Raw genomic sequence first — 25,175 nt, forward strand, 5'->3', positions numbered from 1 at the left:
AAAAAATGTATTTTTCAGGTTTAGGTATTTTCAAATATTCCTGAGTCCCAATAACAGTATGGTTTTTAGATTTCTTAAATATTTGGGAATGCTAAATTTGTTTAGCTCCATGAGTACAAGCGCCTGAGATTCCTTTAAATGCTTGTTTTCTCTCCAAAGTAATGGGTTAGAGTGAACTCTAAGGCATTTAAAGTGTGGTGTTGTTAAGAGAGGGTGACTGTAATCTGGAGAACTGGATTTGATCCCCCCTTCCTCCACATGTGGCCAGCTGGGTGACCTTGTGCAAGTCACAGCTCTCTCAGCCTCATCTACCTCATAGGGTGTCTGTTGTGGGGACAGGAAGGGTAGATGACTGCAAGCTGCTTTGAGACTCCTTTGGGTGATAAAAAGTGGGGTACAAAAAAAAGCTTTAAATGCCTTCTGCAAATTGACAGTTCACCCAGAAGGCATTTAAAGGGACTTCAATAACTTTAAATGCCTTTAATCTCCCATTTCCCTGCAAAATCCCTCATATTGCCAGTTTTTTATGGTTCGGGTACTTTAGTAGGAAGACTAGGCCGAGGCATGCCTTGTCAGCGATGCAGTGATGTTACTTCTGAAATGCACTGGAAGTCATATTATAGGGTATCTAGGCATGCAGGGATCCTCTGGTATTTGGACCCAAACTCAGCAGTAATAATGATTTCTACCCTAAAGATTTTGTATAAATACCACTGCATCCCTGTATTCTGGTATCTAGTTGGAGAGGTGACAGCACATGAGTAGCTTCATCTATGTAAATAGTATGACCACAGCTAGATTAGAGCCCAGTAACACTTTAGAGATCAACCAGATTTTTGAGAATCAGTGCACTCTTGCACAGATATCTGCATTAACTCTTGAAAACTCTGACTCTCACTAGTTTATCCTCTGAACATGGTGTTGGTCTCTGAAATGCTCCTGGACTCCAATCTAGTTCTACTGTAGACCAAAACAGCTGCCCTTTAGGAATACCAGGGGGAGCTGTAGTGTATTCTCATTATTTTTCAGGACCTACTGAATGCCTCCCTTGCTCTCTCCACCGTACTCCCGCTTGTGCTTTCTTCTTGCCTGCCAGTTCTTACATTTTGAAGGTCTCTGTTTTTCAAAAGGTCTACAGTTAATTAGTGCTTTTTGAAAATCCTGTTGTTGCAGCAACCTTTATTGTAAGCAACTCTACATATGTGGGAATGGATTATTTCCCTGACTCTGTTAACAACTGGGATAGTGAGGCATTAAATTAATATACTGAAGAGTAGGATTTTATATGTTGACTAATTTATGCAATTAATAATTTAAGTTTTGACATGAAATTATGTATTGCTTCTATTTCAATTCTTCCCAACATTTTTGCCTCCAAAACAAACAATAGAAAAAAGTTTTTTTTCTCATGGCTTCATAATTTCCAGAAATGTCACACCTCGAACAGTGTTTTTAAAAAGAGCCAAACAAAATGTCTGTTCATGTGCCTAGAAATCTACTTCTGTATAACTTCAGAATCATTGCAAAGGTATTTCATCCTATGGCACCTTATTATGAACTTGTAAAGTTTTCATCATTAGGCAGGGTGAATGGGTGATCTCAAGAGGAGGTCACAGTAACTACACACTCTCAGGGCAGTAAACAGGGCTGTCCCCACTGCAATGTGGTTCACCAACCAACATTTTCCCCTTTGGAAGTAACCAGTAGCCATTGGCTTTTGTGGTATGTCCCTATCCCACCCACCCCCAACTTTAAATTCATTCCAGCACACACAGATTCCCAGGCATTTAAAAAAATAGTTAGACCAGCCCAGCATTTGTAGTTAATCCATTATGTCACCTGAGCACTCTAGTACACCTTGTTCAGCCTGTCGGATATAAGCTGTGTTTCATCTGTGACACAGTCCCTTTTAGATACACACATACCAGTGTTAGGACATACCTTCATACTCTTATGCAAGCTCTTGGTTAAGGGAGTACACTTTGCTAGGGTTTCATCATAATGAACTTCCTGGAAATGCAACTTTGTTTCATGATATGGGAATTCCCTAAAGCAACTCAATCAGTACTTACTATTTCAGCATCCCAAGAAAGCCTGAGATTTGTCTCAGTCATAGTTCAGACTCAGTAAGGATGGGTCACTTTCAGCTATCCATTTGCACCATTGTTCTGGTTGGAGTTGTCCTCAAGGCTTCCACCTTGGAAAAGTACACTGCTGCAGTCTATGAGCATGATGTTATACTGACAGGAGCAGTTCCAAAACTTGTCACCCGAGAAGAGGCTCTGCAGCACATGAACAAAAATCTGGATGTTTTAGAAGAAGCCATCAAAACAGCTGCTGCACTGGTAATATGCATTGGTAGTATCCAGCAATGTTTAGATGACAGTATTGGTTCTGGTGGATGATGTGTTCGCGTTGGTATCCTTACAGGGCTCCCACATTATTGTGTTGCCTGAGGATGGCATTTATGGCTGGGTTTTCAAGAGAGAAACTCTATATCCTTATCTTGAAGACATACCAGATCCTCAAGTAAACTGGATTCCATGCACTGACCCCCAAAGGTATTTTCTTTCATCCCTTATGTTTAGTGTGATAATTTTAAGAACTTGGGTGCCTACTCAAAATGATATAATGTGGTTAAATTTATTTGCTATTAATCGCATACATGTATTTTCACGTACTTAACATGGAAATGTAAGGGTTTCTTTCTTGCTACTTTACATACAGGTTATACATTACTGTATAAACATTATGGTGCATCCATGCCTCTGGCATGGTGGAAGCTACCTTTAAGTGAAATGTGGGGCATGTTACAGACATAATTGACTAGATGTTGTTTTGCAAAGCAGGTTTCAGTGGTCCAGAATGAATTATGAAGCCTGTTCTGCATGCAACACCACCTAATTCAATTACATTGGCAACACACCCTGTATTTATTTTCCAGTGAGTAAGGGCTTCTCTACCATGCACTAAAACATTCCCCTTCTTGCAGAGAAAAGGTTAGGTTGCCAGATAAGTGTAGTTTCATGCTCTGGAATTCCACACTTCCTAGATGTGCTTGATCTTGACTTGGGTCAGGACTGTTGTGTACAAAGAGACCACCTCTTAGGGTTGCCAGCTTCCAAGTGAGACACAAAACCCGCACTAAACCATGAGCTAGTGCCTGTTACATTACAGCATGAAACAGGCTTTACTACTAGTTGTTGATTATTTGTAAAGGCAAGTGGAGAAATGATCAGATATCCTGTCACTATGACCCCACCTCTAGGCTGAGAGCAGGATATTCTGTGCTTAAAGCATCCTTTATGATAGAGAGGAGGGCTAAGACTATCTAGAATCCATGTATGTGTCACTTCTCTGAAGTACATAGGGCTAGAGTAAAAAATAAATATTTAAGGGACCTGAACAGTATGATCTGCAACTGTCAGTTCTTAAATATTAAATAGGTATGGGTTGGGAATACAGAAATAATGCAACTGTTTTTAGTTATATAGAACTCTTCATTTTTCATTGAGAAATGCGGCTGGCAGCAGACAGAAATGCTCCCCCCTCCCCCCACTGCTGTTGACGAGGTGGCTGGGCTGGCATGAAGAGGACGCACTGCATCCTCGATCGGCAGGTGGACGGGGCGGGGAACATGTGCGCTGGAGGAAGGTGGCGGATACGTACCCATGGTACCTTATTTTAGGTGCAGGGCAAGCTCAAGCCTAGTTTGGGGCCAACATTTATTGTGTGCAAATAAAGCTGTGGCCATGTTCAAGCTATTAATTAGTTTGCATCCTTCTTGCCTATAAGGCCCTCCTGCAAGTCAAATGTTTAGTATCTAGTGTTGGACTACCTCACAGGGTTGGCTTGAAGATAAATGAAAGAAAGGAAAATCGTGAGCTCTTCGCTGGGAGAGCATGAAAATGAACTAACTAGATAAATAGATTGATTAGAATGAGTTACTATTTTTTTCTCCACTGCTCAAAATCTGCATCATGCATTCCTAAAGTATACCTTCTGAGTGATGATAACTCTTGGAATATATTTTCATTGGTTTGTGTGACAGCAGCTAATGTGATGATCTTTACATGGCATTTCTATTAATTAGTATTTTATTTATTTCATTACATTTGTATACTGCTCATGGTATACTATGCCAGCCGCATAGAACGTAACAGAACAATACATTAAACTGACTGATTACAATATTATAAAGATAACAATAGTAATAACAATAATCCGAGAATAACATTCTAACAGTCAACAATCTAAGAGGTCCATGGTTGGTCAGATCTGTTGTAGGGGTTCAAGGGAGAGAGGATTGGGGGGCCTGTAGGTATTGTTTGATTTTGGTCGACCTCAACCAAATGCCTGGTGGAGGATCTCCCTTTTGCAAGCCCTGTGGAACTGCTTTAGTTCCATCAGGGCCCTGATTGCCTCTGGGAGCTTGTTCTAATGGGCAGGGGCCAGGACAGAGAAGACTCTGGCTCTGGTTGAGGCCAAGCAAACTTTCTTGGGGGCAGGGATCACTAGCCGGTTGGAGGTGGTGGAGCGCAGGGCTCTATCAGAACAGGAAAGTAAATAACCCAAGCCATACTTATCGCAACTTTCACTCCACAAAATTAGTTTTCCTCTTTGTATCAACATGCTTAGAGTTTCCTGCCATGAGTAGGCAAATAAGAACTCTGTTAGTTTCATTATCCCCCGCCCCCAAGAATTTTCATTGCCTACTACTGCTAGGCCAGGTAAATCACCTATTATTGTTGTTGTTATTATTACCTGCCGCTCCCAGCAAGCTGGCTTGCAGCATGTTACAATATTAAAACCCCTCAATAAAATATAAACCATCCTCAACTTAAAACCATTCTACATTCAATGGCAAAATAAACCATCTCCCCCACCCCATCTGTTTGACAACTTCCCCGTCCAGCGCCTCAGGGGAGAATACATAATAGAAGGAGAGCCTGATGTCCCAGCTAAACTGAGGAGGAATTTCCAATCTTATCACCACCTGATCTCAACCAAATGCCCAGTGGAAGAGCTTTATCTTGCAGGCCCTGTAGAACAGCACAAGCTCGGTCAGGGCCCTTAGCTCTTCCGGGAGCTCATTCAACCAGGTTGGGGCCAGGACCGAAAAGGCCTTGGCCCTGGCCTACAAGAATCTCTGATGGTTAACCTTTCTGGCTATTCCTTGAATCCTCAGCGCAGGACAGGATAGGATTTTCTGCAGCCATGTCCTCCTCCTCACCCTTCTACTATCTTAACATCCTGGCTTAGTATCTCTAGATAGGCTTGAGAAACATACAGGTGAGTCCTCCTCAGTCTCTTAAATAGTCATTTACAGGCCTTCCATCCCCTCACTCACTTATTGAAGGACAGCTGCTCCTTCCACACTTGACCGCTGAAGGGCTGGCAACTGGCCCATTGTGGCTGTGAGAGAAACAGATAGTCGCTAGGGCATTGAGCCCATTGATCATGTTTGGCAGCAGCAGGTGGTATGCCTCTGCATTTTGCTCCATGTTGGGAGCCCTTTCTTGATGGGCCAAGCTTTCCCAGTGCTCTCCCATGCAACCCTGAAGGCCTGAGGCTTCATGGGTATCAAACCCCTGACACGATTTAACACCATTTATTTATATGTGTATGTTAGATTTGGATCAACGGAAGTGCAAGAAAGACTCAGCTGCATGGCAAGAAATTACTCTATCTACGTGGTTGCTAATATGGGGGACAAAAAGTCATGCAATTCAACTGATCCAAAGTGCCCCAAAGATGGGCACTATCAGTACAACACAGATGTTGTCTATGATCCAGAAGGAAAATTTTTGGCACGTTACCACAAGGTAAAAATGAACAGGTTGGTTTGGTAACTGGGTCCTCTGAACAAGCATTGGAAATAATATACATTCATATCATTACTTTTATTTTCAAAATTTGTAAAAGTGGCTAACAGCTAAAACAAAAAACCCACTTAAAAGTCAAATGTAAATACATATGAAAATCACATAAAATAATAATCAAGATAGTGATAAGGGAGTAGGCCATCCTTCAATATGGTATTAGTGCTGGTCCCTGGCCGTTAAGTCTTTTAAAGCCAACACCAGAATCTTGAATTGGGTTTGGAGACAAATTGGGAGCCTGTGTAGATGGGCCAAGTCTGGAATGATATGGTCCGTGTGACCCTCTCCAGTCAACATCCTGGCTGCAGCATTCTGTACTAATTGAAGCTTTCAACCAGTTTTCAAAGTCAGCCCCATGGACAGGGCAATTCAGTAATATCCAGAGATAATCAGGGCAGATGCAGCACAGGGACCAGATCTTTTCTGCCCACACCATGTCACTGCAAATTCTTTGGTAACTCCCACCTCTTTGCACTTACTTTCTATTGCGGGGAGGGGGAATAGAAAAGAACGGGGCAGGAAAAACAAGGTTTTCCAATTGAAATTACAATCTATGTGTGTCTCTTGCGTTATCATGAAAAGGAAGCAACAGTGCCCTTTTGTGCCAATTAAAACATGTGCTCCTAAACAGAGTAAACTTGACTCTGTTATTTAATTCTGCCATCAAACTTCAGAACAGATTCTCTCTCTTACCTGAGGAGATGATGTAACAGAAGGGGTTTTGGCTGGTCAAGACTTTTAGGCAAGTAACTTTAATCAGATTAATGGACAGCTATTTCCTTTCCAAAACTCAAGCCAAGATTGCACTACGGTGGCATGGAAAGTCTTACATGAGAGGGCATTTTGACTTGAGAAGGAGCATCTGTGCATTTCTTAGTGGCATATAACTGTCTCCTCACTTAACAAAGTCCTTGTGGGCAGATGGTATACTGAAGATGGTGTACTGCATCATCACTGGAGAAGGACACAGGAAATGAGAGTTGCAATCAATTCTTGCTTTTACACCTTTGTAAAGAAAAGCTAGGACACGTGACATTCTGCCAGAAAATAACACAATGCAAAGTATTGAGATTGATTTTTTCCTGATCACAACTGAACCATTTTCTTCAAAGAATATTTCTTTGTCTTATAAACAGTACAACCTTTTTGAGGTGGAAACCCCCTACTTTGATTTTGCCAAGGACCCACAGTTTGTCAACTTCAACACGTCCTTTGGGAGATTTGGCATTATCACTTGTGCTGATATACTTAATTTCCGTGAACCTGCCATATCACTTGTTGAAGTCTTCAAGGTGGACACCATCCTCTTCCCAACTGCTTGGACAAATGGACTCCCACTGTTGTCTGCTATCCAGTTTCATTCAGCTTGGGCTATGGGAATGCGTGTCAATCTTCTTTCAGCGAATATACACAAGCCTTCCTTGGATCTTACTGGTAATCAGAACCTTAAATGAAAACCTCTAGACTAAGGCCTACATCTGCCAATGCTAACATGAGAATGGGGGAGCAGTGAAAAAATATGGATTTATAGTGTGAGTTTTGAAAAGTCAGAAATTATTTTTGTTAAACCCTCCCAAACCACATTATTGATTTGTATTAGCAATCCAATACAGACAATTTACTTCTTTCATCTCCTTCAGTCTGTCACCTGTATGACAAGACTTTGAGACACATGCCATTGTGACAAGATTTTGAGCCTTGTTTGTACTGCTTGTGGGCTTATATGGATTTTAAAGCAAAGGTGAAAGCAATTTACAACACTAAGACTTTTTGTATTATGTAACAAGATTTATGATAGTGTCAGACAAGTGAGTAAATAGCTTAAAATAAAATTAATTAAAATTAAACTAATTTGGCAAGACAAATGACAGGACAAATGACAGGAAAAATAGCCAAAGGACAAAATAGAATGACTTTTCTTAATGTGTAACATTAATTACCAATTTCACGCTAAATTTGGGACAGAAAGCTGTTATCAGCTTCTGTTGTTTATTTCAATATAAAATCAGCTCAAAATATACTAATTTCAGTAAATATATTTAACAACGTCATTATGATTCATTATGATTCAGCCTTGATTAAAAACTTCACCATCTGCATACGTATGCTGCATGCCCTCATACAAACTTTTGCAGTGTAGTGTGTTATTTTTGAAGAAAGATCAGAGAGAAGCAGAGAGCTTGTAGAGCTGCTCTAATCTTCCTGGGGAGCTTGCTAAGACTAGTGTGATATATTGTGAGTGAATGTCATTATAGTAAGAGCAGTGCAATAGCACTCTCAGTCTTTGACAGGGACAGGGACACACCCATGATGAATGTTGCCAGAGTAACTAACATAGGAATGGTGTACAACCTAATTAAATAGTAGATAAATGATTGTTTAGGAATTAATATACTCAATAGGAAAGAGGGGAGAGAGAGATAACTCTCGATAATATACTCGATAGGAAATAATATGCTTGATAGGAAAGAGATGAGAGAGAGAGGGTAAGACTGAGAGTGGCCCTTCCAAGGAGAAGGAGGAAATTGCCCTGAGAGTAGCAATCTGGAGACCAAAAAGGGATGACACTTAACAGGAAAGAAGATACTGACTTCATTATCCTATCTATTTGTCTTCTTGCAGGGTCTTCTTCTTTGTATACCAGATATTGCCTTTTCCAACAGTGAATAAGTAATACAAATGTATCTGTCTTCCAAACTGGAGGAGGACAGGGCATTGAAGCATGCCAAAGTGTATATCTGTAAACTGCTCAAGGAGCAGTATAAATAATTCGCTAAGGTTAAGGCTAATTCGCTAAGGCTAAGGGGGGTGGGCTGAGTCCAGGATAGGAAACAGGGGCCATTGGCCCCTTGGCCTCAGATTGACAATTGGAGGGGCCAATCCGATGGCACTTTGCGCCTTCTTATTGGGCCCTCACCAGGACAGACCAGAGTTCCATCCAGTCTGGAGGCGCCACACAGCCCAGCCAGGGGCAATCTGGAGATATCACTGCCAGTCTGCTCCTGACCACCGCAGGGAGAGGAGGTCAGTAGGGCTGCCAAGGGGGATGAGAACAGAGGCTGCGCCAGCCCTTTTCGCCCCAAGGCTGTCCTAACTGTCATGTCCAAATGTAAATTGCCTCAGAACCCTGACAGAGCTGGCAGGAGGCTGGAGAGTGCTCTCCCTCCCTCCCCCTCCCTTCAGGCCTGCTGCAAAGCAGCCTCGGACAGCCCCTGACTGAGGGGAGGGAGGCATTTCTGAGAGCAACGCAGGGGAGCCTCAGGGTATGTGGGTGGCCATTCCTTTTTTTTTGGGGGGGGGGAAATTTCTCCTTCTGCCAAATGGCTGACAGGGAGGCCACAGAAAAGCCCCTTCTCACTTAAAATACTGCTCTGGCTGGGGGTTAGACATAGCCAAGACATGTGTCTTTCTTCTTTGCATCTCTCTGCAGATTTGAGGCCACTGCACAGCGTTATTCTGCAGACAAAACTGGATGCTGTTGCAGAGGTACTTTTGTCTCCTGTTTCATCTGCACAACAACCCTGTGCAGTAAGTCTTTCAATTCAAGAAGAACCTGTGTGGAAGGCCTTAAATGTTTTCAGTAAGATATGTTACAGTGGGATGTTGCTGCAGCCTGGCCCTACCAGTCTGAAGGGTCCGGTCCCAAATCCAAATCCATTGTTTAAGTATTCCTTTGGCTGTCTGAAAGCCTAGCTGTATCATGGCTAAAGAGGAGAAACCATACTCTTGCAATTTTTCAATTTGAAGTTGGACAGAATGCTGTAATTATATGTGGCTGCTGTTCAGTGGAGTAAAAATTTCCTGCTTATGGAACAGTGAAACTGAAGGCATTGGACCAGGAGTGTAAATCTATAGAATACAGTGGCTAAAAGAACAAGAGTAATCAAGAGAAAACAGATAAGCTATATGATTCTTCTAATATACAAAAAGAGACAAAGGTGTGAAGTTAGTCTCGGAAGGTAGCCATGTTGGTCTGCATTAGAACAGCTGGAATCCAATCCCTATAGCACCTTAGAGACCAACAACATTTTTGGCAGCATGAGTTTTCAAGAGTCAAAGCTAAGATGGATAAAGAAAGAAGAAAGTGGGTAAATATAATGATGGTGTCCCAAAGTAACTGGAACCTGTTTTATCCCCTAAGACAACTGGTACCAACTAGATATGCCTGATAAAATGTACAGCAGCCTCACAAAGCTACTGCTCTCATGATTCTTTCAGAGTTGCCATTGTCAAGCTATTATAAAATCAATGGCTGACACAGGTGTTCCCAAAGGGAACTATACGCTAGATTACTGCAATTGTGACCTTGCCATAAGCATGTTTGTTTGTTTGTTTTTTGTCACAAGCCATTGCTGTTACCAAGCTAAAAATGTGGTCTTCCTATATTCATATGTTCTGTAAGTAGGAGAAATGAGGAAGGGGAAGATGCAATGATGTGGCATTTTCCTGTGCAATCTGACTACTGCTAGTGGGGAAACTTCCTTTCTCAGCAGAATGTGATTTAAGCTTAGTGCTGTGAGCCATCTGGAGCTGTTTTACCGTAAGCACTTCTTGTGGTAGCTGTAATTAGTTTTGTCAGTGGTGAAAGCTGGTAGAAGAATAATCTTGTTTTCTGTAGAAGCATGGCCAGATTTTTTGTGTTCTGCTTTTCTTGGGGAAATATTTTTAGCTATGCAACAAACCTCTGTTTAAAGTTGGTTGGCAAGAGAAAGTTCTTGCCCAAATTCAATTAAGTTTCAAGGAGAGCATGTTTTTTCCATGTTAGAATGTAACACTAGTCACTATGTGACACTGTTCAGATCATTTCAGAGTCTATAAGGTGTCTTTGCCAGCATCCAGTGCCAAATTGCTCAGCTGCTGTTATATATGTACACTTGCTGAGGACCTGAACTTGAGGTCCGAACCAGGATTGTAATCCTGCAGCCACAACTGGCCAATGTGCGGTCGGATCCAATTACTGGGTCCAGTCAGTTCACAGTGAAACTGACCAACAGCCTGCACTAGCAGGAATCTACCATTGTTCACTGGTGTATATATGTTGGTACTGGGAGGGGGGGGGGGTTCCAGGTCAGTTTTAGTTCTCTGTACATTAGAGCTGGGGTCAATAAAGAGCTGAAATGAATTTATAGCATCCATGTTTTCTCAACCCACGGATTTAACAGCTGAAATCCTGGGAAACTCCCTTGTAAATCTACCCTAAGACTCAGTTGACTTGCCTTAAAGCAAATTAGGGATGGGCACAAACTGACTCATGAACCTTTCTTTGTGATGAATCTTGGCTGGTTCATGGTTCACAGCTTGGCCACAAAACTTCACAAACTTTTAAAGCAGTTCATGAAGGTTCATAGGGAGCAAAAGGCCACCAAAACAGCTGAACGGGATACTCCTGGACACTGAGCTGTTTAGATCAGAAACAGCTGAACCATGGAAGGTACAGCAGCTTTGAGCTCTATATAGCCAAGTCTTATTTTGTGGTTCAGCTGTTTAAAGGAGCTTTCTTGGGCAGCCAGTCCCTGCCTAAGAAAGTCCCTTTAAACAGCTGGGCTGCATGGAACAAACTGCTCAGCGTGGCTCCGCTGTAAAGGGGGCGATCTGGGATCCAGCTCTGGGCCATTTACCACTGCTTTCTGCTCTCCATGGGTCCATACCCCAATTTAGAAAAATACTGAGAGTATATGTTTAGCTCAACCTGAATTAATCATGCCAAGAATGAAGCAGTAGCTTTTCTTTAAGCAGCATAGAGCAATGCCAGCAAATGAGAGGGGGAGCCTCCGGGGAGGGCGGTAGATAAGTATGATAAATAAAATAAATAATAAATAAATAAATAAAACCTGGGTAATCTAATCATTCCTTCAGGGAAGGGTACTGAAGCATATTCAAAGGTGGTCCACAGATGACTTGTAGGAAAAGGCCTTATCATCAAGGGGTCTTCCTTCAGATGAGCACCTGAAAGACAGGAAATGAGGGAAATTAAGTATTGTAATGGATGGGATGAGGTCCCTTTCCTCTGTCCATCTCCTAGGTTGCTCACTAAAATCTTAAGGTGTATTAGAAATAAATATGCAGAACTATAATTCTCACTAATTCAGTCTCAAACCACCGCTTATATCACTGTCTTCTTAGCAATTTCATCCTGTTTGCTTAACTCAGAGTGTCTGGATTTCCTCATTCTGGGAAATCAGACATTATCTACATTGTTTCTTGCCTGTTAAGTTTTGACATAACAGCAGAACATTTCACTTTTCAGGCCTACTTTGAGAAAAATAGTTTCTAGAGAAAATGTATTTTTGTTGGTTTAGGCCTTCTGTAGTCTAACACACCCTTCTCCTCTCTGCAGCTTTTCATGGAGAGCAGAAAATAGGGGGTTAAATAGCTTGGTGTTATTTAAACCTCCACTTTCTGCTCCATACAAAAAGTGGAAGGGAGCAGAAAAGAGGTCACAAAACCATATGAGCTAGTTTGGTTTACAAACCAACCTCCCAGTTCATATAGGTTCATGGTTCAGCAATAAGCCATAAACCTATCTGTAAAAATGTGGTTTGTGTCCATCCCCAAACCAGATTTGATTCCAATCTGTTTCTGTCTGTCATCTGCAGGAAGTGGCATCTTTACACCAAATGGAGCCAAGATATATCACTTTGATATGGAAACTCCGAAAGGTCGTCTCCTCGTTGCAGAAGTTGACGCACATCCCCATCAGTCCCCCACGTATCCTCCCTCTGTTAACTGGAGCTTATATGCTTCAAATCCCAAGCACTTCTTTCCGCAAGCTGAAGTATTCACTGGAGCCATTTATTTTGATAATTTCACCTTCACTGGACTTTCTCAAGAGGCAGGAAATCATACCGTTTGTCAAAATGGCCTCTGTTGCCACTTGAGCTACAAGATGGCTGAGAAATGCAATGATGAAGTTTATGCATTTGGGGCTTTTGATGGGCTTCACGTGATTGAAGGAGAATATTATTTGCAGGTAAAAAAATTGGTGAGATGTAAGCATGGGATGGAAGGCTGCATGGTGTATAGCCCGATATCATCAGATTTTTGGAAGCTAACCAGACTTGGTTCTTGGATGGGAGACCAAGCAAGCAAGACTGAAGAGAAAGGCCTTTGCTTCCCAATTGCCATGATAGCCCCTTGCTGGGCTTGCCATAAATTTGTTGTTTCATTTTGTTAGTCACAGCTTAATATTTTACCTTCCTAATATTATTTGAAGAATAAAGATGATACTGAAATGACCTGTTTATGTGAATTTAATAGTTCCACTGTGTGATCTCAACATAATAAGTATTGGTGTTTTGGAGTTTTTTTTAATCAAGGAAAGAATGTAATCCTTTGTATAGACAAAAAGTTGCCTCATCCTTGTATTTATTCAGAGAGTAATCCCTATGGCTCCTGACTAAGGCAGCACAATACTCATTTTTGTAGAAAGAATTGCCCGCTATTTCCTTAGATGTATTTAAAACTGGAACTTAAAACTGAACAGTTTACTGAAAATAATAGGATCCCACTGGCTCTATAGAAGTATGTCAAGCATTTTTGCCATATCATGTGGATGAGACTATATTTCTTCTTAAAGATTTGTTAAATATTCCCTTTCCCTCTTTTTTACCCACAGATATGTACACTAGTGAAGTGTAACACCACGGACTTGAAATCATGTGGTCAGGGAGTGGATACTGCTCGTACCAAGTTTGACTATTTTTCTCTCAGTGGCACATTTAATACTAGTTATGTGTTTCCAGAAGTCTTGCTGACAGGAACTCAGCTAGCCCCAGGAGAATTTGAGGTAAGAGAAGAACTACAGCTAATTCACCACTAGAGGATTGTTATTCAATTATATGCCAAAGTACAAAAATAAGTTTGTTCCTAAATTTTCAGTATCTGTGTCTTTGTACTTTGTGTCTGGAAAGCCTCTTGCTGTAGTGGGATGTGGTCTCTCTCTCTAGTAGCTTCTAGAGGTAGGTCTGCATTCAGATGCCCTGGTTTGAGAAACAGGTAGCCTGCCATGGTGGCTAGCAAACCAACTGTAGTTCTGCACACCAGTAGAATAATCTTGTGTTTTTAGCATCACATTCCTATTTTTGTAATGTATTTTAATTCCAAAGAAAGAAATCTATGCGAACAGCAACAAAGAAGGAATAAGAGTGCCTTACTTAAGAAGACGGCATTGCTTCTGCATCACGGGTTTCCAAATGGACTCAGGTTGCTGCGTATCATTCCCATTCCTCAAATCAGGCAATTTTATCAGTTGATAAATCTCCAGACATTTTGGGGTCTGTTCTCGAATTGACAGGGTTGTTTCCAGTGTCTCACAAACACAATTCTAGCCGCCATGATGAGGTATAGCATCAAAGAACACAGGGATTGGGGAACATTTAGCATGTAATTGGGCAACAAGGCCTCAGCTGACAATTAGCAGCCGCAAATAAGTGCAGCTGCCCCTGGTGCTGTGACGGGCGCCAATGAAGGGCGATGGCATGCTCGTTGCATGCTGCAGCAGGTCCTGACAGCACACAGAGGAGGGGGGGCATGGCTTTCTATTTATAGGTGCCACGTGCTCCTGCTCTCGGCCTCTCTGCGCCTCATGCTGCCCGAACAGCTTCCCTCCCTCCCACTCTTTGTTCAATGGTTTATTCATCTTGTTTCATTTTGTTTCTGTCCTTGCAGCTGTGGCATAGGCATAGTAAGGAGCCTGTTGGCAGGGAGTCCAGTCTGCAACTGAAGCCACTGAACCTTTTTGAATATATAAAGTGATGTAGTGGTTAAGAGCAGCGGCTTCTAAAATGGCAAGCTGGGTTTGATTCTGTGCTACTCCAAATGTAGCCAGCTGGTGACCTTGGGCTCATCACAGCCCTGAGAGTGCTGTTCTGACCAAGCAGTCTGGTCAGAGCTTTTACAGCCTCACCTACCCTATAGGGTGTCTGTTGTGGGGAGAGGAAGGCAATTGTAAGCCACTTTGAAACCCCTTCAGCCAATGAAAAACAGGATATAAAAATTAACTCTTCTTCTTCTATTCTGAGTCAGACCGTTGATCCATCTAGGTCACTGTTGTCTACTCTGACTGCCAGTAGGTTAGCAGGGTCTCAGGTAAAGAGGTCTTCTCCCAGTTCCTCGCCCTGAGAACTGCCAGAGATTATACCTCGGAGCATGGCCCTGTCCTGAGCAGATCCAAGGGCACTAATGGTTGTCTTTACTTTCATAAAAACTTGCTTCCCCATATACAATTTTCACGTCCTCCTTCTGTTCCCCAGGTATTGTCTGATGGACGTCTGATAAGCAGCCGCGGCCTGTCAAAGCCAGTCTTATCTGTGGCTCTTTTTGGGAGGTGGTTTGAAAAGGACCCACCACATGTGCAGAGTGCCTCCTCATGAGAGATTCCTGTGCTACTTTACTCCCTTTTCATATTATCTGCTTTCATCCAGATATTTGTGTTAAGTCTCTGGTTTCTGACTTCTGGGAGGTTTGTGTGCCAAAAGTAGTAAAGAACAATATCTTTATTCCATTGTCAGACAAAGTAGACTTGTTGTAGAAACATGTGTCAATTATGAAATTTACTCAAAGGGTCTATCCATAGAGCCATTTCTCAGTTCACTCAGTTCAAGCACTTCCATAGGTCCCTGTGTGACAGCTGCCATCTTCACACAGCCATCTGTTGGCTATCCTACCACTAAGGATGGCCTGTCTGGAAATGACCGGAGCCCCCAGGCCTTTTCCATTGTGGCTCCTTCTCTGTAGAATGGGCTCTCTGAAGAGGTGAGGGGAGCCCCCTCCACAGAGGTCTTCAGAAGGCTCTACAAGGCCTCATTGTTTGCCACAGCTTCTGTGGGTCTTGAATGGACAGGTAACTTTTAAGGGGGGATTTGTATTTGATCTCACTTTTGGTTTTAACTGGACATGTTTTTAACTATTTTTTCAAGTTGGTAGCTGTGTTTGTCTGAAGCAGTAGAACAAAATTGGAGTCCAGTGGCACCTTTAAGACCAACAAAGCTTAATTCTGGCTATAAGCTTTCACGGGCATACACACTTCACGTTCTTTAACTATTGTCATAAGCCACCTTGAACCACAAGGAAAGATGGTATATAAATGTTTTAATAACTAAATTAAGATGCACAATGAAGAAAAACTCTTGCATCTCATTATGAATAGGGCTGTAGTCATTTACAAATGAGACCTCCAGTTTAAAACTGGGAAAAATATCTGTTAGCGTCGCCCAAATTCCTGTTTGGTCCTTGAATCTGTTAAACACCTTCATTATGCTGGATGCTAATTTACTGCTCACCCTCAATCTATGTGTATGGACTGGTAACTTCCATTTCATTGTATCTCAAAAAGTGTGTTTGCACATGATAGTTTATACCTTGAATAAAACTTTGTTGGACTTATAGGTACATATTCGAACTCTGCTATCACTCTGAAGAGTCATGGGGACCTCCTTGGAAGTCTTCAAAAGGCTCTAAAAGGCACTTCATCTTCTTTCACTATTTTTGTAAGCCAAAAAAAAGGTGAGATATAAATGCATACACCAATGAAGAAAAATACTATGACTGGGACTGTAGACTGTTACCAGAAACACACTTATGCTTGTGTTCTGTGACACGTGTATATTCAGTAGTGGGGAATGTGCTTAGCAAGAGGTGGTAACATAGTGAAATGAATAGTTTGCCAATGTTTACGAGGTGATTACACTCTCAAGAACTCAAGGCAGACACAAATAGTTATAGTAAAAATAGTAACAATCTGTATTAGAAGGAAAATAATAAAATAGGCAAAATATATCTAGCATACTAGCAATCAGTCATATTGAGAAAAATAGAGTGGGAAAAGAAGTTTCAATATAATTACCGGTCTTAGAAAGTAGAGAGGTAGAGAGCAGCAACACTATCTAGCGTGAAGTATGTTTCTAATGGATCTGAATCAGGTGGCTTTGTGAAGCTGCTGCTTATGTATATATTTTTGGAGAGGGGCTACATGTAACCCAGGTGAGTACATGATGGAATTTTCCATGGAGCAGGACATTGGGCAATGCCTTGGCCACGTCCAGAGATGGGTGCTGATAGGCTTAGACAAAGGAATTAATGGGTCTAAGAAATTGAACCATTATATCGCAATGGGTCTAGCTGCTGAGGTTGAAGAAGAGATTTCCCTCTGGCAGAGGGTCCTGGCATGAGTCATATGTGTGAGACAAAGAAGTTTGTCTAGGGGACCCTGGGCAAACACGTTTTAGCCAGGCCACTGAATCAGCCATACAATGGAGTGGAGGAGAAGGAGGAGAGCAATACATGAGGCAGTACCTTTGATTCCCGACTTATAGTGAAGGACAAGCTGAAGAGGGGGGTCCAAGATGGAGTTAGTCCTAACAGTCTCTTGTCAGGTTTTTACAGGGTCTGGCTTTGGCACAAGCCTAGACTATTGAGCAGTGCTACTGATTGTGGAAAGAACAGTGTGCCAGCCTGAGAGGCAGGGGTCCTGCCATATATAACAAGACATTTACAAATGCCTCCTCCAGTTTATTTATCTGTTAATATTACCCAGATTCCTGTTTGGTGCTTCAGTCTGTTATGCATCTATGTATGGCCTGGTGTAACTTCCATTTCATTGTATCTGAAGAAGTTTGTGTGTACACAAAACTTATAAATTGAATAAAACTGGATTCAAACTTCATTCTGTCACCCAAACTGTATTTCATCAGGTAACTTCCTTGCTTATCAAAAGGAGTCTGACATTTCTCTGCTGATAGAAACTGCACTTTCCAAGTTTAATTGCTAGCAGTCTGGAGGGAAAATGTCCTGCCATCTAGTAGAGGTTTTATATGTGTAAATGGGCAGTTGAAGCTTTTCATGGGCAGTTGAAGCTTTTCATGTGTTAGTTTGGTCACAGCAGCCTTGGGCCTTTCTGTTCTGCCACTGAGTCATCTTCATCTTCATCTCTATTGGCTGTGGAAAGTGATAGCCCAAACACCAGGCAAGCCTAGGCAGTTGCCTAGGGCACCAGAAGGTTAGATGATGAAGGTACACCAAAAGAAACTTGAGCTCCCAGTCCATTTCTCTCTTTCCTGCTCTCATGGAGGAGGGAAGAAGAGCAGATGTTACCAATGGCAACAGACTTTGGATTGTTGCTTCTGACAACAGACCTCATCGTTGGACTGGAATGGCAGCCTTGTACCTCTACTATCAAGACTCTGGGCACTCACTTTGGCCTAGGCAAAGCAAAGTCAGGCCAGTAGCACAATGCACTCTGAAGAGAGCAACTCACCTCTCTCTCACAAACTCTGCATCCTTGTACTGACTGGGAAGCATGTATGCATCTTTGCTCTTCAAAGTGCATCCTCCTTCCTGGCATTCCCCTCTGCCAGCCATTGCTTTGCTAACATTGGAACATCTTCAGAAGTTACATTCTGACTTCAAGAACCCCCTTCCTGCCCCCACCATCATGCCAGCCTGCCAAGAGTTTTATTGCTCTATTCACCTACATATTAGAATTTCAACCTAGATTCAAAGCTTCCCACCATTCCCCTCTTTGATCACTTTGATCTTTGCCATTCTAGATCAATCAAATATTTTTCAAAAGGGCAACTGCACCTTTGGTTAACAGCCCAACTCAGCCTACATGATTTTTTACCATGTACTTGGCTAGGAAAAGCGTAGAAAAACCTTTCATTTGGGCTCCCCAAGCACCTCTCTGGTGACCAGTCCCCTGCTATGGATCCGCGCCAGACATGTGTTGCTCTTATTCCTTCCATCCACATGCCAACTTCTCAACTGGTAATTGTATAACCCTTGCTGCCCACCTTTCCCCCAAACCGCAGTCATTTCCTACCTTATTTCTCTGCATACATGAGTTAGTGTAATTGCATTGTGTTTGTCATGTGTTGTACTTGTTAATGTAGCTACATTCTGTATTTTTGTACTTGTTATCTGCTTTGGGTTCCTCAAAGGGTGTAATCACCTTGTAAAACACTGGCAAAATAGTCTTTGCTAGTCCCCCCCCCCCCTGTATAGCCAAGTCCCCATACTTTTATGGAGCAGTTGGAGTAACACAAAAGGCCACGGCCACTAACATCACTGTCACTGGGATTCCTCACTCACAATGGCCAGGGACACAAATATGCCTGGTTGGCCTAGCAGTGTGTGTGTGTGTGTGTGTGTGTGTGGAATGGGGTTGCCTGTGCAACCTGGCAGGGGTGCAATGGGCTGCCTCACCTCAGGTGCCAAAAGCCTTTAACCAGCCCAAACTGTAGAAAATACAGCCATCATGATTGTGTGTCCACAGGGCCTGCATGGTGCAGAGCAGCCTTTCTCAGCCTTTTTACTGTTGAGAAACCCCTACAACATTCCTCAGGCTTTGAGATAACCCAGAAGTGATGTCAGCAGGCTGTAGTTTCCTGCCATGTCCCCGGAAGACAAATGTCACCAGAATGCTGTTCTTCACCAAAGGGAACCTACAGTGAGCAGGTCTATGCTACTCCATTGCCTCCACCCACGCACGTGCACACACACACACACACACACACACACACACACACCATGCAAGAAACAGGGCTGGGGCAGGTCTCTGCCACTCCATTGCCTCTACCATCCAATGCGAAAAACTGGGCCTGAGAAGGGCCATGCCACTCTGCCCTCCCTCACACACAATTAAGTTAAAATGAGAGTACTTACCTCTATGGCCTCCAGTCACTAATATGGGTGACAAGCCTTGGCCAACAAGTATTTGCATGACTGAGGGCCCTCCCCTTCCCACTCCTTCCAGGCTTATCATTGGCCATTCTGGAAGGGGAGAGCAGGGCAAGTCGACATGTCCTTATATAGTCATATCACACAATAAATGTTTCAAACATTTAAAAGTGTATTAAAAATCAATTAACTCCCACCCAATCAGTGAAATCCTTCTGTGGCCATCACAAAAGCCTGGCCTATACTCTGAAAACTGTGTTGGTCTCAAAGGTGCTACTGGACTCCAATCTAGTTTTATTGCAGACCAAAACAGCTACTCTTTAAAATTGGAAGATAGTCCATTATTGTTCATTTTAGTTTTGTAATTCTAAATAGAAACATAAGATAGGAAGAAACAAATAAGGGTTTTAAAATCAGAAAAGAAACAAATTGAGAACTTTTGCAAATGATTTCATTCTAATGTTAAAAGAACCACTAAATGGGGTTAGAGGTATTAATGGCTAAGTTAAATGAAAAAGATGAAACAAAAATGTTGGTTAAAAACATAAGTATACAAGACCAATTAAAAGTAATGCAAAAAAACTAATTTTAAATTGGAAAGTAAGGTAAAAAATTTGAGTATTACTTTGACAAAGAAAAATGGTATGCTTTCCCAAAATAATTATATAAGAGTAGGGAATGAAATAAAAACAAGACTTGTTAAAATTAAAGAAATTGAGACTTTCCTTGTGGGGGAGAATTGTGGTGATTAAAATTAATGTATTACTGAAAATGTTATTTTTATTCCCGGCTATACCTTTAGTAGCATTGGAAGTACCTTGTAAACAATGGCAAAATCATTTATCAAAATGAATATGGCAAATGAAAACCTGGGTGAAATTTACAGGATGCTCAAGAAAGAGGGGGTTTAGCCCTACCAGATAATATTATGAAGCATTACAAAAGAGAGAAGATCTTGCCCTCTTCAGGAACAGTTTCTCACTGTAACATCACCCTCGAGGGACTTGTTGGATCTGGCAGACCAGGGAGGGAGGGGTGATGGGGGTTAGGATTTGTGGAGGTTATGGGATTGTATAATTTGTGATTGTTTTATTGTGAGTTTTTATTGTCATTTGCCTCCACAAGACAGCAGATCTGTGAGTGGCAGCATATAAATAAATAAAATTTGATATGGTTAAAAGATTGGATAATGTTGAGATTTCAAAGGTTAGAACTGGGTCATGATGTGAAATTTAGATGGCATGAATAGTTATGGTATAATAAAGTCAAAATGAATGTTGAATCTAAGAATCATTTTGTTAGATGTGCCTTGCTGAGAATTTGGAAGGTTTTATATCAATACTCCACTATGGATCTCTATACAAGAAGCCTTCTTTAGAAGAGAAATTATCCTGAAAAACAAGTGGTTAACTTGACAAGATATTTTATATTTTCACAAGGAGAATGTAATATGAAACTAAGAGAAATGTTAAGAAAAAATGTTATGATGGTCAGTGGTTCTTCTATATATAATGAACAGAAAGATTCAAAATGGATAAGAAAATGTATGGTTTGAGCAATGCTAAAAATGTATTTGAAACTGACTTGCATGCAAATTATGATCATGTAATTACAAAAATGTACAATATTTTATTGAAATATGAAACAGAAGATGAACCAGTAAAAGACTGTATAGTTAAATGGTATAGAAATGTTAGTTATAAAAATGCCTACTCTGTGCGTGGGGCCGTGGCAGGAATATAAAGGAAATTTTGGGCCACTACTGCGGCGTGTCATTCAGGAACTGGCAGTACTTTACCAAAAAGGAACTTTACTTGTGGGTCTGGTCGAGCCTGCAAATACATGCTACAAATTTAGGAGTTTGGAAATGCCTCCAGTGGGTCCCTTACCATTAATGGACTTATTAATTGTGCTACCAAATGCTTAATTTATGGTATCTTATGTTTGTGTCAACTTTCATATGTGGGCATGACATCTAGGCCCCTTAAGGTGAGAATCCTTGAGCACTTGTCCTGTTAAAAACTTCACATGAGACGTGCCATTGCAAAGCCACATTGAGGATAAATTGCATGACCTAGAGCAGTGGTCCGCAACCTTTTACAGGCTGTGGACCAGTGGCAGCAGGGAGGGCAATTGCCCAGTCGCGCATGCCATGCATGCGCAGAAGTGCCACATGTGCATTTTCAGCCGTGCATGGCACATGTGTGCATGCATGGCACATGCACACATGCGCAGCCCTGCTTCCCTCTCCCCCCCCTCCCACAGTAAGAAGCTTGCCGGGCCACAAGCTTGTGGCCTGGGAAGTTTCTTACTGCAGCGGGGGGGGGGGGGGGAGGGAGCCGTGGCCCGGTGCCAGGGCCTTCACAGCCCGGCATCGGGCCACAGCCCGGAGGTTGGGGACCACCAACCTAGAGGACCTGAGTTTTTGGGGGGATTGAAGCTATAACCATGATTTTGAATTGGAAAATAGATGTTAGCAAACTGTTGCAATGTGAGAGCTTTTATATTTTTACTCTGGATACATTGATGCCCAATGGTCTGAATGCTAACTGGGATCTTTCTTGTCATCTGTAACACTGTCTCTAAATTATTTACTGCCAGCACATGTGGCATTTAGCACTGCGGTTAAATGGTAGATCATACGGTGAATAGTTGGGGATTTTGCCATCGAGCCTCCAGGAATGTTGATATTTGGTATGTTTGATATTTGGTCAATGATAGCCCTTTCAACTATTTTCCTCAGAAATGCTAAGTGTGAGATGGGTTTGTAGTTGTCAGGCTTTTGTGAGTCAGCAACATGCATACCACTGCCTCTTTTAGCCCTTCCGGAAATTCTCCCATTGAGAGAGAGAGGTTGATTATTTCCTAGAGGGAAATTCTTGTATTCTTGTTGTTTTTAGTAGCCACAATGGGCAGGGATCTAGTGGACAAGTGGTTGGCCATGCTGCAGTTAGCATTCTGTCCACTTCACTTAGTGTGAGTCATCTGAAGTTACTCAAGTCCATTCCGCACGACTTAAATATAGCAGAAGTCTTACCTTTGGTAAGCGCTACAAATTCAAGGTTCCGCATGACATCACACACAATCTGCAACACTCCTGCAACATTCCCACAAAAAGCGCTTCACTGTAGTGCTTTTCGGGGAATTGGGGAAAAGTGGATTCCCCCTGAAAAAACCAGTACACTTCTGCGCACAAGCTGCAACAAACCAGCGAAAGACATGTGTGTTCTCAATGTAGCAGTAGAAAGAAAGTCCCTCCCCCACTCTTGCCCTGAACTTCAGGAGAAGTGATCGCCATTTTTTTCCCCTTAGACCTGCGAAAGCAACAAACGAGCGAGGCTTCTCTGGCTAAAGTCCCTCCACAGAAGTGATTTAAAGTAAAACAAAGCTCCCTAAGTTCCCAAGCACAACACAGCCCCCTGTTCGGCACTGCCCTTAATTTCAGCCACAAATTGCGCCCGTGGGGGGGGGATTTTTTTTTCTACTTGAGGAGTGTAAACAATTAATCGCCAGCTCCTACGCCAGCAAAAAGGTCTTTCCGGTGCAATTATTGAACACAGATTCGTTGCAACGGGTGTGTTTGGTTTTTAAAAAAACAGTTCTTAAAGGGAAAGGGGCTTTTGGGGAGCATGAACACAACAGCCCATTGGCTGTTCCGTTTGATTGACGGCCAGGGGCGGGAAGAAGCACAGAAAAAAATCACTTCCTTTGTTGCGATTCCAGCGAGACCAGAAACCTGTGGGGAATGAATGAAACGCTACTGGGACTTCTATATTCCACTAAAAAAAGGTATGCGGAATGACTAAATTCCACTATTTAATACAGCGTTTCTGCATTCTGTGAACAATTGGCAACATTTGTCCTTGTGCAGAATGGCCTTCTGTGTTCCCTCCAGAGATGGACAAGTGGCCTCTAGTTTGGTGTCTAAGGTTAGAGGGGAGGGGGTCATGGCAGACTGCTGAGATTTTGTCTGTGAAATGACTCACAAATTCTTCACAGCTGATATCTGATTGACTATTATTTCGGTGCCCTTCTTATAGGGCAGTGAGAGACTGAACTATCCTTAACAATTATGCTGGGTGTGAGTTAGCAGACATGATGGGAATCGAGTAAAAGTTACATTTTACTGATTTCACTGCCATCTCATAAGCTTTCATCTGCATTCTATAAGATGTTCTCGATGCTTCATTGTATGTCTTTCTCCAAACTCGCTGTAGTCATCTCAGTTCCCATTTCTTATCTTGGAGCTCCTTGGTATACCAGGGGCTTTCTTGAGATGGGGGCAGAGAGCACATCAGGGAGCCATCTCATCAATGGCAGCCAGCATTCTGTCATTCCAGTCACTGACCAGTCCATTTAGAGAAGTGCTGGGAGGCATTGGGTCCTGCAGAGCTTTCAGGGATTCAGTTGGATCCATAAGTCTTTGCGGGCAAACTAAAATCTGCTTGGTGCCCAACTGGGAGGTGGGGTGGTAGCCTTAGCTGAGCCATCTGGTCATAGTGGTCTGATCATGGCATGGCATTTGCCAACACAAGATCCACGGACAACCCTGTGTTGAAAATGAGGTCCACGGTGTGACCAGCCTGATGAGTACGGCCAATAACAAATTGTGAGAGCCCTAGTATTGCCATGGCTAACACCCGGTCCAAACCATTTTCAGAAGGTGATAGCTCAACATAGACATTAAAGTCCCCCAGAATTTGTATTCTAGGGCAGGGGTAGTCAACCTGTGGTCCTCCAGATGTTCATGGACTACAATTCCCATGAGAAAATACTGGCATCTGGAGGACCACAGGTTGGCTACCCCTGGTCTAGGGAATTGTAATGTCCAGGCTGCCACAGTCTCCAGTAGGGCTGGCAGGGCATCTGGTGGTGTGTTGGGCAAAGGGTATACCTGTGCTGCCATGCTCTCGATTGTACCTCACCCAAGACCAACACATTAAATTCCTGGTATTGATGGTTCAGGGATTACTCTGAAGGAGAAATCCTCATGGATTAGGACTGCCACCCTTCCTTCCCACCCTGCAGTCTGAGACTAATGGAGGATGGAGAACCCAGATTAAGATTTGAACACAGAGAGCATTTAGTCCATATGAATTCTAGAGAAAATTGTAGTACATTCTCGCTATTTTTTAAATACTACAGAATGCTTACCTTCTCGTTCTGCACACATTGGATAATGTATTTTCAATGCACTTTTGAAATGGATTTCCCTTTTTTTGCACAGGAAAATCTAGCTGCAAAAGCACATTGGAAGTGCATATCCAACATGTGTGGAGTTTCCCTCCCCCATTGTGCTTCTCCTTTGCCTGTAAGTTAGTTCTTACATTTAATTAATGCTTTTTGTAAATCCTATTGTTCCAACAACTTTGATTGAAAGCAATATGGGAAAGGATGATTTCCCTGACTCTGGTAACAAAATTGGGATATGCCAAAGGGTAAGATTTTATATGCTAACTAATTTATTCATTTTATCGTCACAACCCTGAGGGGCAGTTCCAAAAACCCTTTAACCTAACACACAGGAGTTCCAGGCATTGGGGGGAAAAAACATAAATCAGTCTTTATTTGGGGGAAGGCAGCATCTACAGGAGAATCAGGAGCAGATAAACATTGTTA

At 42.3% G+C, this 25,175-nt stretch overlaps 1 protein-coding gene across 1 annotated transcript; it reads left to right on the forward strand.

Annotated features, from left to right (window-relative positions):
- Positions 1-1,977: 1,977 nt before the first annotated feature.
- LOC143844837 (pantetheinase-like) lies at positions 1,978-17,544 on the forward strand. Its single transcript, XM_077352553.1, has 7 exons — positions 1,978-2,345; positions 2,431-2,561; positions 5,633-5,825; positions 7,019-7,316; positions 12,479-12,852; positions 13,498-13,668; positions 15,134-17,544. Exons 1-7 carry the CDS (start codon positions 2,133-2,135, stop codon positions 15,251-15,253), a joined length of 1,500 nt encoding a protein of 499 aa, XP_077208668.1. The 5' UTR covers positions 1,978-2,132; the 3' UTR covers positions 15,254-17,544.
- Positions 17,545-25,175: the final 7,631 nt, after the last annotated feature.

This window comes from Paroedura picta, chromosome 1, assembly GCF_049243985.1.
Source record: "Paroedura picta isolate Pp20150507F chromosome 1, Ppicta_v3.0, whole genome shotgun sequence".
NCBI lineage: Eukaryota > Metazoa > Chordata > Lepidosauria > Squamata > Gekkonidae > Paroedura > Paroedura picta.